The sequence below is a fragment of the Branchiostoma floridae genome, chromosome 10 (genome assembly GCF_000003815.2).
Source record: "Branchiostoma floridae strain S238N-H82 chromosome 10, Bfl_VNyyK, whole genome shotgun sequence".
Lineage (NCBI taxonomy): Eukaryota > Metazoa > Chordata > Leptocardii > Amphioxiformes > Branchiostomatidae > Branchiostoma > Branchiostoma floridae.
In genome coordinates this window covers 21,989,762-22,009,233 of record NC_049988.1, presented here as the reverse complement: position 1 = coordinate 22,009,233, position 19,472 = coordinate 21,989,762, and the positions used below count along the sequence as shown (strand labels likewise).

The following is a 19,472-nucleotide window of genomic DNA, read 5'->3' as shown; positions in this document are numbered from 1 at the left end:
GGGCCTATACAATGTATGTAAAATATGGGTGAATTCCAGTCTGGATAACTTAAGACAATGTGACTATTCAAGGTGAAAGACTTCTAGAATACAATTATCATGATGATAGGTATCAACTCGCCAGTGAATACACTGAGTACATTGTTGTAGGTTCTGACAGGAAATAAAATTCAAATTTTAAAGGAAACTTTAAATCTATCTTTATGAAAATAGCTTTAGGTGCAAAGGAACTACAGAAGCTCCAACAGGTGCTAAATGGGCCTGTGTGTCATTTCCGAAGTGCCTGTAATGTTGTGTCGAACACCAAACCGTGTAAAACTGAAACTCTGAAGACATCATGCAAGGATAAATTGTGCCAATACTCTACTCTACCCTTTGATCATGAAAGAAATTCTGAAGCTTTGCGTGCAAACAAAATACTACTACTGTACAACTCTAACTAGTGGCAGACGATGGACCTATTTGATACTCACTCTTCTTCTGTTTCGCTGTGACACGTCCAGGAACAGGCAAAGATGTTACACGGAGTGTTAGTAACTCTCTCACAGGTAGGACGTAAAACATATGATGTTCAACACATTTAGATGCTATTACAAGAAGCTTTACGGGTACTACACAACTAGCGATCATCAATTTTGGTATATTGTAAAAGGATTTCCAATTTTGTGAACTTTGTGGTCTTATATATATGTTTCTACTGTTAACGTGAAGTCTTTACCTGTCCCTATAAGCTAACTTTTATCCAAGGACAGAGGGATGGGTCCTGGAGACAGCACTGATATACAATTGTGTGGCCCAGAATTTCCCCACTTATATTTTATACATCATTCCCAACTAATTCTTTTAATTCAAGGGCAACATAAATAATGGCAACAGTGGCTTCTGCCCTTGCCTTAAGTCCCTACAGACAGAGTGACAGATAGCTGCACTGTCTCAGGGCTGTCTACAGTACACCTTCCTCTGTCCCAGGACGGAAATGTTTTCTTGTAGGCACAGAAAAAATTTATCCCATCCATCCAGAAATGACATGAAATTGTTGAAAATGTACTTTCATAAGCTTAAAATGACATATTTAACCAGGAAAATCAATAACATGTGATCCCAAATAATAAGTGGGACAGGAAAAAAATCACAAACTGGAGACAGTCCTACCCAAATTTGCTTGCTAGAATGGACAAAAATTTCCCCCGTCCGTCCCAAAAATCTGAACTTCAATACATAAGATTGATGAAAATGTGTTTTCATGACCTTAAAATGACATATTCAACCAGGAAAATCAACAAAATGGGCTCCCAAACGATGAGTGGGACAGCAAAAATTTAAAGCTGGAGACTGCCTTGCCCTCAAGTCCCTCCAGACAGAGTGACAGATAGCTTTAGTGTCAGCTGGGAAATGTAAGGCAGTCCTGGGAGGAGCACACATCAATTATACTGATGGGTTCATCCCACAAAACAAACACTGGAGAACCCCTGGGTGGTGGCAGCCATGTTTTTAACGATTTGCTTTAAAAGAAGCATGCTTTTGCCATACATTGTACCTGATGCAATCGTTGTACAATAAACTTGACTTGACTTGTGATATATTACACTTCAAGTAGAGGTTAGGCTCTGGCTGTTTCTTTTTTTACGTTTTGCAGCCGTGAGACATGAAGAAAATGGTTCAAAATAGAAAGCAATATAAAACCTTAAAAAAAAAACTTGGAGCCTAACCTCTGCTTGGAGAGTAGTAATTAAGGGTTAATGGCCCACCCTGAGGTGTATATGGTGTCATAACATCTGGTCCTTTGCTATAACCACAGAATAAAACCACCGAGCGAGCGAATCAATTATCACCATGGTTTCACTCCCACAAAACAAACACTGGGGAACCCCTGGGTGGTTGCGGCCATGTAGACGCTTTATAAAAGGCATGCTTTTGATGTAACCTTTATAGTTCACCCTTATCTGATGGGTAACCTAAATCCGAGGGGTAACCTAAATCTGAGGGGTAACCTAAATCTGAGGGGTAACCTAAATCTGAGGGGTAACCTAAATCTGAGGGGTAACCTAAATCTGAGGGGTAACCTAAATCTGAGGGGTAACCTAAATCTGAGGGGTAACCTAAATCGAGGGGTAACCTGAATCTGAGGGGTAACCTGAATCTGAGGGGTAACCTAAATCCGAGGGGTAACCTAAATGTGAGGGGTAACCTAAATCTGAGGGGTAACCTAAATCTGAGGGGTAACCTAAATCCGAGGGGTAACCTAAATCCGAGGGGTAACCTAAATCTGAGGGGTAACCTAAATCTGAGGGGTAACCTAGATCCGAGGGGTAACCTAAATCCGAGGGGTAACCTAAATCCGAGGGGTAACCTAAATCCGAGGGGTAAACTAAATCTGAGGGGTAACCTAAATTTGAGGGGTAACCCAAATCCGAGGGGTAACCTAAATCTGAGGGCTAACCTAAATCTGAGGGGTAACCTAAATCTGAGGGGTAACCTAAATCTGAGGGGTAACCTAAATCCGAGGGGTAACCTAAATCCTTACTAGGGTAAAAACAGGGCATGTAGGGAAATCATGCAAGTCAATGGACGGTGGTTTCAAACTGCAATATTTTGAAATTATTGCAGTGTGATATTACAACAGATATAGATTATCCCACATACATGTATAAAGGTGAACTTGCATTAATGTACTGGTAACTGTAACATTGAGTCAGGTAGCTGGACTTGCCAAAGCTCAAATTGTTTCTGACTGCTACAGTGAGCTACTAGTTCAGTGCCTAGAAGTGGTCAATGGCCTTTCACTGAGCCATCATCCTGCCCAGAGTTCCTGTTAGATAGATTGGTAAGCTTATTTAGAAAGACACTGCCAACATCCAGAAATCATTGAAGTGAAAATTGTTGATGAGGACTTTATGGGGCACAAAGCAGAGGCAACTGTAACGTTAATAGCCTTTTTTTTAAAGAAAGAAAGAAACTTAAGGGAAATGATGTTTAAAAAATGAGAGGGGAAGGTTTGGGCTTCACAAAATCTATGTAACATTATGATGTAGATGCAGATATAGAATCTGATGTAGATGTAGATATAGATGTAGATTATGTATGAAATACAATAAACAAATTCGATTAACAACTGGACTGCCAATACTGATAATGTGCTTATCTCCACTCTGCATCTGAAAGGGGGAACAGACAATTTGAGTGATGGCTGCCCTTCCCATGCATACATAGACACATTACTGGGTTCACTGGGCTATCTGTCACTCTATCTAACGGGGATACAGGGCATGGATACGTGTGGGGTTTGATGTAATGCTAGTTCATCTTGAGACATTTGTTTCTAGCTGATTTAATCGCGCTTCTTAGGCCCGTCCTACATTGCCGCGCCAGGGAGGAGTCTACAAGCTTTGGATAGTGGAGTTTGCGTTACACAGACTAATTCATTTCAATCAAACAGAAATATTTTGAAAATATTTGAAAACATCTTCCTTTGACTCACGCCAATGACCACGCCAAACGCCTGTCGATCAGGCTTTTGGCTCAGTCATTTAGGCTGCTGGTCTTGTGATCTTGAGGACCCGGGTTCGATTCCCGGGTCTGTCAGGATATTTGTATATATTGTTTATTTCTGTTCTACTCGCCCCTCTGACTTCTTACACAAATACTGGGGGTTAGAATGGTGCGAGTTTTGCGTAATGATGATTATTTCATGTATCCTACAAAAGGATGTTTTGAAACAATTAAGAATAGAAGTCTTGACAAGTGACATCCATAGATAATCATGTTTATATTTCGGGTCAGGGAAACCACAACTGTTCCCCATAATTGCCTCTCCCCTTACCCGTCCCTGGGGACTGCTTAGTAATCTGCCTTTCTATCTAGATCTGCAGGGTCAGAGGGCAGGGCGGGGACACACATTTGTTTCAAAATAAATGTTAGAATGAAAAGAGTTCAAAGCCAAGGGCACGTTGTAATGCTGTAATTTCAAAAGCATTTTAATTTGTTTGTAATGAAATAATGAGACAGGGAGGAATAATACAGTTCACTTTGCACTACTAAGTATGAAGATTTAAGAAAAATGGATAAATGTGCAAATGACTAGGAAAAAGGGTGTTGATATCCATGTAGGTCATTTTTTTTCACATTTATTTCAAAAGAAATGGAAGGATGGGATAAAAAGAGTTCAAAGTCGAGCACAACTTAAGTTATTATGTTGTAAATGCCAATAGATTTTTGCTTGTGATGAAATAATGACGCCAGGAGGAGTAGTATACAGATTCTGTATGGCTAAATTTTGGAGATTTCCAATAACAAACAAACAATGAGCTTTTCATGAGCTTAAAATGTTTAACAAGGAAAACCAACAGCATAGGCTCCCAAACAATGAGTGGGACAGAAAGAAATTCAAAGCTGGAGACAGTCCTGTCTTGACCAATAGCTACATTTTTACTTCAAAAATCCAAGGAAAGAAATTTGTGCTGCCAGTAACGCTAGTTCACCTTTATTTGAGGGGTACCGTATATCTGTTAATTACGGGGTATTCATGGATATCAAGTCGCCAAACATTGGCCTGAAATTGCAACATTTTCAAGACACAAAAACATATCAAATATTGCAGTTTGAAACCACCATCCTTCGACTTGATAATCCAAATACCGTGTTTTTTTAAAAGAACGAATATAGGTTACCCGTGGATAAAGGTGAACTCAGATCTTTAAAAAAAGGCGATTGAAGCCTAAAAATGATTGATACCCATGGATAATCGTGTTTACTTTGCAGATCAGAGGAACCACAACAGTCCCTGATAACTGCCCCTCCCACCCTGACCTCTGACACATCCCAGCAGGCCGCAGTAATCAGTCATGCTGTCTACAGGGACACAGGCATTACTGGGGTCATCAGAGGTTACAGTCGTTACCTCCAGGACTGATTCAATGGAGGTATTGTTTTAAGTATCCAGCTTGAACGTTTTTGTACCTCTCATTGTTTGGAAGCCCATATTGTTGGTTTTCCTTGTTGAATGTGTCATTTTAAAGGGACATAATGTAAAAATAAAGTCACTGTTTTTGGTCAATTCTCTACAATACGAGTTGAGTCTACCTTATTACACGGCACAACAATATTTACAACGTATGGATACGAATTTGTTGAGCCGTGAGGATGTCTTGAAATATGTGCACTTCCCTCCGCCGCTTGAGTCGTCCGCCATTTTATTCAACTCGCCGGCGAGCCAAAGTGCGCTTTAGAACGCGTTCGGTGGTTCGCTCGAATCGTTACTGAGGTTTGTTGAAAGTCACCGCTAAGCTCCGAAGATCTGCGACCGCAACGGTCGATTCGGAAATCTACAGCCGGCTTACTTCCCGTAGGCTACCCGGAAGTAAGTGAATTTGGTCGCGGCTTACTTTGACGTCGTTAATTAGCACAAGAAATGTGATAAAATGACGCAGATAAGTTAGAAATAAGTTGCAAATGTCAATCTGAGTGATTTTCAAGTTCAAAACATTTGAAATTTTGGCGCCATATTTCTACATTATGTCCCTTTAAGGCCACATCAATTTGTTTTGTTGCTTCTTGGATTTTTTGACGACGCCTCAGGGGAGTCGTCAAGTGGTATATATTGCATTCAGTCTGCAAAAATTCTAGGAATTGCACAGGCATTTCCACAGGAATGCAGTATGCTGGGTATGCAAGCCCCCTCCCCCCCAAAAAAACTGTTCCAGATGTATCTCTGGTATGCAATGGTGGAATGTAGGTCACACTTGCTCCCTGGAGGAATTTGTCCTTTGAAACTAGGCAGGGAACTCTGCACAATGGATCACGTTGTCTTGGTTGTTATGTTATGTTATGAAGGATACATTTTCTTTTCTAGAGCTTGTTCAAGCCATACGCCACAGGCAGACAGGAAATACTTCTGTAGTGCTCAGCGGTAGGTTTAGGTCACTGGCATACCATTGTGCTGTACTGGGGATAGTACATTTCTGCTGGCTGTAGGTTTATGTTACAGGTTGGCTAGTATATTGTGCCAGGGATAGTGCGACAGGGAAGTTCCAGTCTATTTCTGATTTGAGCTGTATTGATGTACCCTCAATCGTCGTCATGGCAATAATACATTTTTATTGCCAGTCTTGTTCAGAAAAAATTTGATCGGCAGGGTTTTTTTTTTTGCAAAAAGTCTGGCACGTTTCCAAAATTGTTGTATCAAGGGATGATGTTCAAATGTATTTTTGTGGACTGGCCTTTCCTGTTGTACATATCATAGAATGGCTGGTTGGAGAGCAACAAGATGGGAACTTTGATGGTCAAACAGAGACTCCTAGCACAACCAGACAAAAGTACACTCTAACACCCTGCTAAAGAACTGAACTTAAGAGAACTGTATCGTTCACACTAATAAAATTTCAACAGTCTTTTCAATACGCTGAAATGGATTGATGTTTATCTTGATGTATATTTCCCTTTTTATTTTACTGAAGAAAGCTACATATTGCTAAATGGCTTCTCTATGTGTCTGCTTGTATGAGTTTCTGGGTGCAGTTTCTGTACGTTCTGCTGGAGGGCGCTCACTATCTGAAGGTGTGAAGTATACTATACCACCATGTCATGACTTATTTCGTTTAAAATTGCTGTGTCAAACCACATAACAACAATGTTGTTGTTTTGTTAACTTGTTGTTATTTATGTTTACCTGAATCCTGCCTGTATCCTTGCCGCTGCCATGTCCTCCTCTCTCCCCTTCTTGGCTATCATATATCACAACAATGTTGTTTATTTGTTTACTTGTTTATGTTTATGTTAACCTGAATCCTGCCTGTATCCTGGCGGCTGCCAGGTCCTCCTCTCTCCCCTTCTCGGCTAACATATACCATATATCACAACAATGTTGTTTATTTGTTTACTTGTTTATGTTTATGTTTACCTGAATCCTGCCTGTATCCTGGCAGCTGCCATATCAGTACAATGTTGTTTATTTGTTTACTTGTTAATGTTTATGTTTACCTGAATCCTGCCTGTATCCTGGCAGCTGCCATATCAGTACAATGTTGTTTATTTGTTTACTTGTTTATGTTTATATTTACCTGAATCCTGCCTGTATCCTTGCGGCTGCCAGGTCCTCCTCTCTCCCCTTCTCGGCGGGCGGTGGGGACTGGGAGCCGGGCTGGGATGCCTGGATCTGCGCACAAACGGGAGGCTAGGGTTACTCTCGTGCTCAAACGGGAGGCTAGGGTTACTCTCGTGCTCAAACGGGAGGCTAGGGTTACTCTCAGGCTCAAACGGGAGGCTAGGGTTACTCTGGTGCTCAAATGGGAGGCTAGGGCTACTCTCAGGCTCAAACATGAGGCTAGGGTTACTCTCGTGCTCAAACGGGAGGCTAGGGTTACTCTCGTGCTCAAACGGGAGGCTAGGGTTACTCTCAGGCTCAAACGGGAGGCTAGGGTTACTCTCATGATCAGTTTATGAATTGACTATCATAATTCCACCAGGTGCCATAATACATTTTGTACCACCACCTCAAAAAACGTTAGTATAGAGGTCCTCCCAAGATTGTCTTGAACACCGAATGTTAATTTCCTAAATGTAATACAATTCAGATAGTTAGGTGTTGAAGACAATCTTGAAAAGGCCTCTATAACAACGTTTTTTGAGGTGGCGGTATAATGGCACCTGGTGGAATTATGCGAATGTATGTTAGCACATCCAGGTAAACAATATTCATAGACTATACAATCTCTGCAACTGGATGAAAAACAGAGTAATGCTTCTGAAGTAATTCTCCGTTTTTCATCCAGTTGTAGGGATTGAATTGCATTTAAATCAGGGTTGTAGCTAGCACCCGTCCTTCCGTCCTTTTACGGAATTTTGCAGCTGGGGACGGGAATTTTGCAGCTGGGGACGGGAATTTTGCAGCTGGGGACGGGAATTTTGCAGCTGGGGACGGGAAAAAAATTTAACCATTCTGCCCTCTGTGATGGACAAGAATCAATATGAAAAGGTATAATAAAATTGTCTCCCTTGTGTAATTTTTCACCAAAACAGATGCCGTTGAAAAGCTAAGTCTACCATTAAAATGTACACCTCAAAATGCAGGAAACATTGTTTCAGAGGGTCTAGAATTCAAAATTTTCAGGGGGTGCATGCACCCGAACCACCTTAGAAACATTGCAACGTCTCGCACCTTGGGATTCAAAATCGAGGGGACGGAAAATGATTTCAGGTTGGCTACAACCCTGACTTCAATACTTGGTCACATACTAATAATACATGTACCAATGTAGTCCCAAAGGCTTCCCTGTCCTTGGTGCTGAACTATATATTAACAACACCAATCCCTTGTCTCTAGTTGTCAAACACTACTTAACATGCTAACACAGGTAAATAAAAGTACCACAATGTAAAAGGCTTACCTATTCTCTAGTTGAAAAACTCTACTTAACTTACTGAATAGATGTACAAGTGTACTACCAGATCTAAAAGGCTTCTCTGTCCTTGGTACTGAACTTTATATAAACAACATCACTCTCTTGTCTCTTTCAATTGACATGAAAATCAAGCACCAAGATGAAACAAAAGGCCCAATAATGTTATTTCCCAAAGATAAAGTTACCAGTGTTATGTTCAGAAAAGACAATTGACAAACTTGTACTTTTAACATAGGTTCACCTTTATCCGCAGGGTAACCTATATCCGTTGTGTTTACCAACACGGTATTAAGGGATATCAACTGGACGGCAGTGGTTTCAAGTTGCAATATGTTCAAAATATTGTATTTTGAAACTCTTGTCCATCAACTTAATATCCCTAAACTCCCATTTCTGACAGCAACGGATATAGGTTACCCCGCGGATAAAGGTGAGCTAGCGTTATATGGCTGCAATTTAACACAAAGTAACTTGATTGTGGACAAGAAAGATGGACATCATGTTTGAAATCTAATACTTATATTCAGAACTTTGTCTAGATGAATCATAGATAATTGTTTCCTTCCATTAAAAAAACTTGTTCTAAGAAAGAACCTGCCATGAAATATAGTAACAGCACCTTGGTCTGACAGCTTGAGACACTGCTAGGTGTGAGATATACTGGTCGCAGGTGTAACACGTCGTTAAACGTAACACAGCCAGCCATGTAACTGTAAGTCTGACGTTTTGCATCAATAAGCTGTTATACTGGATGAGAAACACACACATAGATCTTTGCTGACTTTCTCAATGGGAAAATCATTAAGTACAGGGAAGTACTGATGTACTTGGATGTTATCCAAATGTTTGCTTTATCCATCCATTATGGGATGTAAGGTTGGTTTGCTAAAGACATGGGTATCACATCTTTCTATTTGGATACTAAGAAAGAAAGAATGAATGAACGAACGAATGAAAATGAATTAATGAATGAATGAATGTAAATGAATAAATGAACGTATGAATATTTATTTAACGTCTCTTGATTTGATTTGATCTTCTTCTTCGTCGTGTCATCACTACACTTTCCTGCTCCAATACTCCACACACTCCCTTCCTTCATTTTATTTGATATGACCACAAGAAACAAACAAGACACCAAAACATGAAAACATTACAGAAAGTAACGTCAAATATAACATGTTGTGAACAATAATAAATCAAGATCCAACCATTGGGCATTGGATATTTATTTTGAGTTAATATGAGCAAGTGTTTTAACCCTACAACACACGATACTACATGGCAAGTCTAATGGTATAGTATAATTAAGTTTAAGACCTGGTCCCAAAGTACCCAAGTATCTAGTAAGCAGTATCTATGGGGAAATCATAATTATGTTAGGTCACATAGTGACTCATCAATAAGGCTCATCTCCAGTCAGTTGGATTTAATTTGCCAAAATGTCAGCAAAAGGTTGTTTCTGTTGTTCCAGAAATGTTATCTTTAGAAAACTGGCAGCAATGCCTTTGACTGTAACCTGTAACCTTATATTCACGAGATCCATACCTCATAGACCAAGACTTTGACAATTTTTATTATTTGTTCATAGACAATTCTGTTGAGATTGTGTCACATTTTACCTTTTAAAGCTGGCAGCAATGCCTTTGACTGTGACCTATCATCCATTAGATTCAAACTTCAAAGGCTCACATTTCTGAACTTTCTTGTCTTTGTCTTAATACATCTGACTGTCATCATATCACCTTTTACCTTAAAAAATGGTAGTAATGCCTTTGACTGTGACCTTATATCTGAGGAGATTCACTCGCTTGGAGCTAACATTTCTAAATTATCCTTTTTGCTCAAAACATGTGACTGGCCGGGTATATCATATTTTACCTTTAGATAAAACTGGTAACAATGCCTTTGCCTTTGACCTTATATCTGAGGAGATTCACTCCCTGGGGCAGGGTTGGACAAGTCCACTAGCCCTATTGTCCCGGGCAAGTAAAAGTGTCCACCGGGCAAGTGAATGTCCTTCCCCACTTGTCCGATCGGGCAAGTAAGATTTTTCCATGAGATTTTTATATACTTGTTGCTTATCACAGTTACCGCATCAAGCATTGGTCAACACAGAAAAATAGAGCCAATAATAAAAGAATTCCATTGCTGCACATCAAAATACATAGTGAAAAATGTTACTTGAATTTTGGGGCAAGCAGAAAGCTGGTTCGGGCAAGTAAATTTTGCTTGTACTTGCCCTAAAGGACAAGTGAATTTTAGAAAACTTGTTTAACCCTGTGGAGGCTAACATTTCTAAATTATCTTGCTTTTGCTCAAAACATCTGACTGGCATCATATGATAGTTTACCTTTAGAGAACTGGTAACAATGCCTTTGACCTTGACCTTATATCTGAGGACATTCACCCTTTCGAGGGTTCTATCACATTTCACCTTTAAAAAACTGGCAGCAATGCCCTTGACAGTGAACTTACATCCCACGAGTGTCACATGTTGCAGGCGTGAATTTCTGCGCTACTGGCAGCTAATCAAGACTGTGTTTTACGCCCCCGTCTCTGTTACCATGACAACATGCTTCACTCTTCGCTCGCAGGGGATGGATTCCCTCTGCGCTTCATTAGTCATACCTCACAACGAGCTTTCACTGATTACAGAGTCAGGAGGCAGGGCATGTGATAGTGAACGTGGTCTTGATCAAGTTTATCTCACAGAAGAGCCAGCACTCTTCCACTTGTCATGACAGAGAGAACTTTCAACAGTAACTATAATGTACAGTATTTACACGTTCATTGTGCAGGGAAAATTCCCCTAGCTCTTTCTGACAAGTATGACAAACAGTTAAGTGATAATCTTGATCACATTCATCTCACAGAAGAGCTAGAACTCTTCCACTGGTTGTGACAGAGAAGACAGACACTACGAACACTACTTACAGGTTCATTGTGTAGGGAAAATTCCCCTAGCTCTTTCTGACAAGTATGATGAACAGTTTTATCTCACAGAAGAGCTACTCTTCCATTAGTTGTGACTGTGAGGACAAACGCTACACACAGTATCTACAAGTTCATTGTACCTGTATGTCCCACTAACCCTTTTTCAACACAGCAAAGTGGTATTGATCAATTTTAACTCACAGAAGAGCTAGTCTTCCACTGGTCATGACATAGAAGACAGACGCTATGTGCAGTATTTACAGGTTCATTGTACCGAAGAATATTCACAAGCTCTTTTTCTTGGTATTGATCAAATTTATCTCACAGAAGAGCTACTCTTCCACTGCTTGTGACAGTGAGGACAAACGCTACACACAGTATCCACAAGTTCATTGTACCTGTAACGCTAGTTCACCTTTATCCGAGGGGTAACCTTTATCCGGTCTTTTTCAGAACAATGTATTTAGGGATATCAAGTCGACAGATGGTGGTTTCAAACTGCAATATCTAGAAAATATCACAATTTGAAACTACTGTCCATCGACTTTATATCCCTGGATACCCTGTTTAGCAACACAACGGATATAGGTTAAAGGTGGATAAAGGTGAACTAACGTTATATCCCACTAGCTCTTTTTCAACAAGCACAAAAGTCTTGATCCAGTTAAGCTTATAGCTACTCCTCAATTGCATGTGACAGAGACGACAGATGCTGTGTACAGTATTTACAGGTTCATTATACAGGGGAAATTCCCCTAGCTCTTTTCTGACAACTAAGATGAACACTAAAGTGAAAAGGAAAGTGATCTTGATCCAGTTTTAGCTGACTGAAGACCTAGTCTTCTACTGCTTGTGACAGAGAAGACAGACGCTATGTACAGTATTTAAAGGTTCATTGTACCGCGGAAATCCCCTTAGCTCTCTTGAACACACAATGAACAGTGGACCACAGCTTAACGTCCCGTCCTTAGGACTTCAACACTTTCCGACAGCATGCATGTTGGGTGAAGGACACAGCCGAGATTAAAACTCACGGCTTAAGCCATAGTCAGGGTTGCTAACGACTAGACTATGTGTGCTACCACATATATATACATAATATAGAGTTACAACTGCACTTGTAACTACATTTTGAACAGTCAAGTCAGAGATGCTAACAAAATCATGCTTAAAGCTGATGTTATTATGTCTAAATGAATTCTAATAATGATGGTAAAGAACTAAACAACATGACATAGATGCAACAGCGCGCCCTGTCCCTAGTGCTGAATAACTTCCAGTAGATTTGATTACAACTTTCAGATAAATGAAGATCTTGAACTCTCCCAGCCAACTTGAAATACAAGGCAGAACTAGAGACACAGCCTGGAATCAAACTCACGACTTCTTGATCCATAGGCAGGGTCGCTAACGACTAAACTACGCACCCTGCCATATATAGACCTCACATAGAGTTACAACTGCACTTGTAACTACATTTTGTGAGCAGTCAAGTCAGATATGCTAACAAAATTATACTTCAAGCTAATGTTATTATGTCTAAATGAATTCTAATAATGATGAGAAAGAACTAAACAACATGACATAGATGCAACAACGTGCCCTGTCCCTGGTGCTTATGTACTTCTAGTAGATTTGATTACAACTTTAGACTAATGAAGACCTTAAACTCGCACAGACAGCTTGAAATACAAGGCAGAACGACAGACACAGCCTGGAATCAAACTCACGGCTTCTTTATCCATAGGCAGGGTCGCTAACGACTAGACTACGCACCCTGCCATATATAGACCTCACATAGAGTTACAACTGCACTTGTAACTACATTTTGTGAGCAGTCAAGTCAGAGATGCTATCAAAATTATACTTCAAGCTAATGTTATTATGTCTAAATGAATTCTAATAATGATGAGAAAGAACTAAACAACAGGACAGAGACGCAACAACGCGCCCTGTCCCTGGTGCTGAATTCCTTCCAATAGATGTGATTACAACTCTAGATAAATGAAGACCTTGAACTTGCACGGACAGCTTGAAATACAAGGCAGAACTAGAGATACTGGATGTAAAAGTGCCATCGTAAATTTTGATACACATTGTACCTAAGAGAGAGGCACCATTGATTACTGCACAACCTTCCCGGGCAAAACACGGAGAAGATTTATCGCTACACTTCCAGCTACATCTGAGCAGCAAAGCTCAAATAGCTGACATCAATATTAACTACAAAATCACTGCCTGAAGCTGGTACTGTTCTATTACAGGGCTCGAAATTCATTTTTGGGAATAGGTGCACTGGTGCACCCAAACTAGAAAATTGGGTGACCAAAATTTTTTTGGGTGCACCACATAAAATAAAGTAGAATATCAGAATAACAATTGCTACTTATAACTACTTATTATAATTAGTTATTAGTATCTTCAGAAATCGGAAGTACTATGACAGTCATTTTATTATCTTTCTAACTCACAGATGTCAAGAATATGGTGTTTACTTAGTATACTGACATCTTAACATACATAAGCCTATCAAAATATTTGGGTGCACCCTGTGCACCCACAGAAAAAAATTGCGTGCACAGCTCCAATTTTGGGTGCACCTGGGTGCACAAAAACCCAGTATTTCGAGCCCTGTATTAGATTATTATGGATTGAGATGAGACCTGTCCTTGGTGCTGAACATGTTTCCACCACATATTATAAGCGTTGTATCATATCTTAGATGATTATAGCACCTCCTATCTTGTATCTATATATCAGGTATAACCATTATAAAGTCACTGTCTAAGGATAATGCTTAAAACTAAAACTAAAAGAATTAAAAGTAGCATAGATTCAGATGAGACCTATCCTTGGTGCTGAACATGTTTTCACTACACATTACAAGTGTTTTATTATATCTTGAACCATTATAGCACCTCCTATTCTGTATCTACATAGCAGGTATAACTATTAGACCATACCAATTGAATTTCTAGGTTCTTTGATCTTAAAAAATATGCTTAGCTGGAAAACAAAGCCTGTGGACCAGGTTTAAGCCTCGATGCACTCAGTTTTATGGAGGGAATACAGTCATATTCAAGTTTTTCTCCCTGTCTTGCTTTCATGATGTGCGATTGATATGTTTTTTTTTTACTTTAACAAATCCGTGAACCAACAAATCAAACTGGTATAGCCTAAAGCAGGTTCTATTCTATACTGTTCTAGCAGATTATCATGGATTCAGAAATACCTGTCCTTGGTGCTGAACATGTTTCCACCACACCATATAAAACCACAACAATTTGATTTGATGGTTCATGGATTTTGTAAAGCACAAATATAGCAAACAGACATCATAAATGCAACAGAAAGGGTGGAAAACCTGAATAAGACTGTATTCACTTTCTAAAACTGAGAACGTCAAGTTATAAACTTGGTCCGCAGGCTTTGTTTTCATCATGTTTTTCCAATTAAGCGTATCTTTTAAAATTCTTTTAAAATCTGAGAACCAACAAATTGAATTGGTATGGCCTAAAGCCGATACTGTTTCTTCTAAAATAATTCAAAGTAGCAAGGATTCTGGTGAAGCCTGTCCTTGGTGCTGAACACGTTTCCACCACACACTGTAAGTATTTTATTATATCTTGAACCATTATAGTACCTCCTATCCTGTATCTGCATGACAGGTATACCATTACTACAAGAAATATGGCACAAGAAGGACAGTATGTGGAAATGGCACTGTAAATTTCAATAGAAGGCAATCCCAAGTGCCACCCCGAAGGTCAGAGTACGCTGAGTTACGACTTTACCATTGGTTATGTCTAAGTAGGAAAGCCCAAATATTGACTATGAATGAATATTGTTAACAACATCACTGCTTATAGTATCAAATGATCATGGACTCATATCGGATGTCGCCTGTCCTTGGTGATGAATTTGTTTTTATCACAAATTATAATTGATTTCTTATATCATGAATAATTGTAGCACCTTCCATGACAAGAAATACAGCACAAGGGTCACAAGAGGTACTGCTTGTTGAAAAGCCATTGTAAATTTTGAAGGAAAGAGGGCTCATTGGGGAATATTAAGGGCAAGCCATGTCATAGAGTAAAAATTGTACCTGTGGCTACATGTAAGCAGTGGAGGCCAAGTATGCACCATCAACAATGTCTGAAAAATCACAAGGCTGAAACTGTTCTGTCAATAAAACATTTATCAAACCATCATGGATTATGGTGCTACCTGTCCTTGGTGCTGAACTCGTTATCATCCCACATTATAAGCGTTTTCTGATATCTTGAACACTTTTAGCACCTTCTATGACAAGAAATATATCAAAAGGGGCATGAGAGGTACTGCCTGTAGAAATGCCACTGTAAATTTTGAAAGGAAGAGCTCCCATAGGTATCCTTTAATTGCAAAATATGCCACAGATTACAAAATTGCACCCATGGCTAGATTTATGCAGTGGAGCCCAAATATGCACCATCAACGATGTCTGAAAAATTACAAGGCTGGTACTGTTCTGTCAATAAAACAACCCATCATGGATTATGGGTGGCCTTGAAGGGCAAACACAGTAAGAGTTACAACTGCACCCATGGTTACATTTAACAAGGGAAGCCTAAATATCAGACTATCATAAACATGTCTACAAAATCACTGCTTGGAAAGCGGATACTGTTTTTTTGTCTGTAAGGATTCAAATCCGCATGGCTTCAGGTACCACCTGTCCTTGGTGCTGAACCAGTTTCCACCGGATTTTACAACATGTGCATTCAGAACTTGAACCAGCAGAGCATCTTCTATTTCCTAATAAGCTGGTATAACCAGTATTTTAAGAATGTAGACAAGACAATCTTGAAAAGGCCTCTATAACAATTTTTTTCCTGATGCAGTATCAGACCTACATGGAGAACCATCTGCTCCGCTCCTCTCCGGAGCTTAAGTGAGTGGGTGAGGGAGTATTTTAAAAGGCACTCGGTGAAATTATGAGAGGCAGGGCACGAAATACTGGGTGCATGTGCACCCAGGTGCACCCAAAATTGGAGCTGTGCACCCAATTTTTTTCAGTGGGTGCACTGGGTGCACCCAAATATTTTCTTAGGTTTATGTATGGAAAGATATCAAGTATACTAGTATACATCATATTCTTGACATCTAAGTGTTAGAAAGATAATAAAAATGTCTGTCGTGTTACTTGTTTAAGAATTTGATAGCTTGTAACTAAGTTTCGTTACTAGGTTTTTTTTACATTCTACTTAAATTTAAGTGGTGCACCCAAAAATGTTTTGGTGCACCCAATTATTTAAGCTGGGTGCACCAGTGCACCTAATCCCAAAAATGAATTTCGAGCCCTGTGAGAGGTGATGTTCACCTTCAAGGTCAAAACATGCCATAGACTTACAACTGTTCCTAAGGCTATACCAATTTAATTTGTTGGTTCTCGGATTTTAAAAGAATTTTAAAAGATATGCTTAACTGGAAAAACACAATGAAAACAAAGCCCGAGGGCTAGGAATGTGGCTTGATTCACTCAGTTTTATAAAGTGAATATAGTCATATTCAAGTTTTTCCTCCCTGCTTGTTGCATTTATGATGTCTGCTGGATATATTTTCACTAAAAAAATCAGAGAAGCATTAAAATGAATTGGTGTGGCCTGAAGGAACAACTCAGCACATGCAGCAAAACCCAGATATTGGCTATCAATAATGGTTACAAGAACTCTGCCGTAAGCTGATTTTATCTTGTCTATAACAGTTCTAACAACATAGCCTGTCCTTGGTGCTGAACTGGTTCTAGACAGACATTATAACAGTGTGCACTTATATCATGTACCACTGTAGCAGCTTCTACAACAAGAAATACAGAATGGGAGGCAGAAGAAATATGGCCTGTAGAAAAACTACTATAAAATTTGAAGGAAACGTATCCTTTGAGTAGCCTGCAAAGGGAAAACAAGCAGTAGATTTACAACCTTACATATGGCTACAACAGAACATCAGAGCCTAAATATTGGCGATCACTAATGCCTACAAAACTACTGCTTAGGGGTCATACTGCTCTGTCCATCAGAACTGATATTAGAATGTCTTAAAACACACATATTGGTATTGCAATAAAACCAATGAAGTACTATCAAAACTCTGTTGATAAAATCAAAAACAATATTGCTTACTTTGGTACAAGTATTCTGTAAGGCCAAACTATCTTACTTCATCAACTCTTTAGCATTATACATTTATAGGAGAAAATCTAGCAGGAGAACATCATGAAAGGAAGGAAAACTTGAATATGCCTGCATTCACTTCCAGTTTGAATACTTAAAAAAACAACCTGCGGTCCAACAAGTGGCAAATTAACAACAAAATCCATGGCTTAACAAAATTCACAAACATTATCCCTGCTAAGATAGCTAGTCTGGCAGCAAACTGGTTTGACCTCTACTTGCTTATTTTTTCCCCCAAAAAAAACAATTACCAAAAAAGAAACAATCCAAATGTAAAAAGAAGACCTGTCCTTAGTGCTGAACTCATTTCCAACAAATAGGATAAAAGCAGAGCATCAGCACAGCACACCAAATTACTAATTACGCACGGTACACTGGCTACAGACATGTTAGATTGGTTACATATCTTCAATGAACAAATGCCCTTGAATAACTTCAGAGGAGAAAGTGAAACAGACCTCCAAGTTCACGTGGGGACACATCTGTACAGCCAAATATTATCAGTCAAACTTTATAACTGTGGATTCTGCTAACACAGATGAGTCTTCATTCTGATATACATTTTGTATAACCCAGAATTGACTCACTACTACTTTATATATCATTATGTGGGCGAAGCCACACATATAGTTTTCTTACAAGTATTTCACCGGAAATCAGAAACAAATGGAAGCCTCCATGTACTCCATGTTTCAAGCTTTTTGATTGGCCTAAAGTCGCACTTTCTCGGTTGTACGTCAGAGGTGAACCTATCAACGCGCAGGACACAATCGGCATCCATTTTGATAATAGCCAATCAAAACTCAGAAAAATGGAAGCTGTTAGCAAATACTCCGCGTTCCCAGCTTTTTGATTGGCCTAAATTCAGACTGTCTCGGGTGTACGTCAGAGCTGGACCTATCAACGCAGAGAACACAAAATGTCATTCGGCATCCAGTTTTATAATAGCAGCTGAGACGCGGCAGTAAATCGGCCATGCATTCGACCAAACAGGCGCTCAAGGAAGAAGTTGCCCGCCACGGAATGAACAAGATTGATAAATTTGCACAGAAAAACATTATCTTCAGAAAATGGGACCTTGGAATCTTACAAATTAATCAGTGAACGGACGTGTTCAAGCTACGCATTGCATTTGTATACACGTACCTGTTAAAATGCCGGCAATAACGTTACGGCAAGCTTGGCCGAATGGCTAAAGCACCAGCTACATTTGCGTTTTTTTCGCTAGGTCAACCCTGGTTCGATTCCGGGCGGGAACAACTTTCTTTTAGTTGTCCTTTTTTTTTCTTTTTTGATATTTACAACAATTTTATCTTGCAAACAGAGCATCGTTCAGTTTACACGCCTTTTTATTTATTTTTTAACTGCCCTCAAAAGACGGCGTTTAAACGGTCGGACGGTCCATGTGGGGAGGGGGGCTCGTCAACACCTCGGACCATACCGGCAGCCAAATACTGTATCGTCGATGTCTGTCGCCTGCGGCGTTAAGTCAAATTTGGAATGGAGGCTACGGTACGGTACCGGACCTGAACCTGATCATGAATTTCAGCTTTATAATTGCTACACAGCACAACCCGTGACGTCAGGTAAAGGCCGAGAATAGGGGTGAACCGAGAATACGGGGCACCTAATGGCAATTACTATTGTGTGTAAGATAGTTTGACTTAAACTTCAAAAAAGGCCACGGGAAAGACTTGCTGCATTTTCGCGAAAATGTTGTCATTCTAGTTGTTTCTTTTCTTGCGATTTTTCCTTTCTTTTCCCTTCGCCCACATCCTGCATTTTTTTCAAAAATGTTGCCTTTCTAGTTCCTTACTTTTTCTTTATTATTGAGTAATATAGAGGCCCCTTCACTTGAGAGCAAGAATAAGCTGGAAAGTATATTCTAACTATTTTAACAGCAGTATGACCCCATTCTACG

At 39.6% G+C, this 19,472-nt stretch overlaps 3 protein-coding genes across 8 annotated transcripts in view; all 3 read right to left on the bottom strand.

The window, feature by feature from the left end:
• Positions 1-19,472, bottom strand: part of LOC118424803 (zinc finger protein 665-like) — a 1,044,319-nt gene that overhangs the window by 866,677 nt on the left and 158,170 nt on the right. The gene's annotated exons all lie outside the window — the stretch shown is intronic.
• LOC118424824 (formin-like protein 2) overlaps positions 1-19,472 on the bottom strand; it is a 1,075,906-nt gene that overhangs the window by 925,952 nt on the left and 130,482 nt on the right. The window lies entirely within an intron of this gene.
• Positions 1-19,472, bottom strand: part of LOC118424807 (neuromodulin-like) — a 68,583-nt gene that overhangs the window by 16,660 nt on the left and 32,451 nt on the right. For all 6 annotated transcript variants that reach the window (XM_035833595.1, XM_035833593.1, XM_035833592.1 and 3 more), the window contains one exon: positions 7,056-7,150. In XM_035833595.1, coding sequence (XP_035689488.1) covers positions 7,056-7,150 — 95 coding nt within the window. The remainder of the gene's footprint in view (positions 1-7,055; positions 7,151-19,472) is intronic.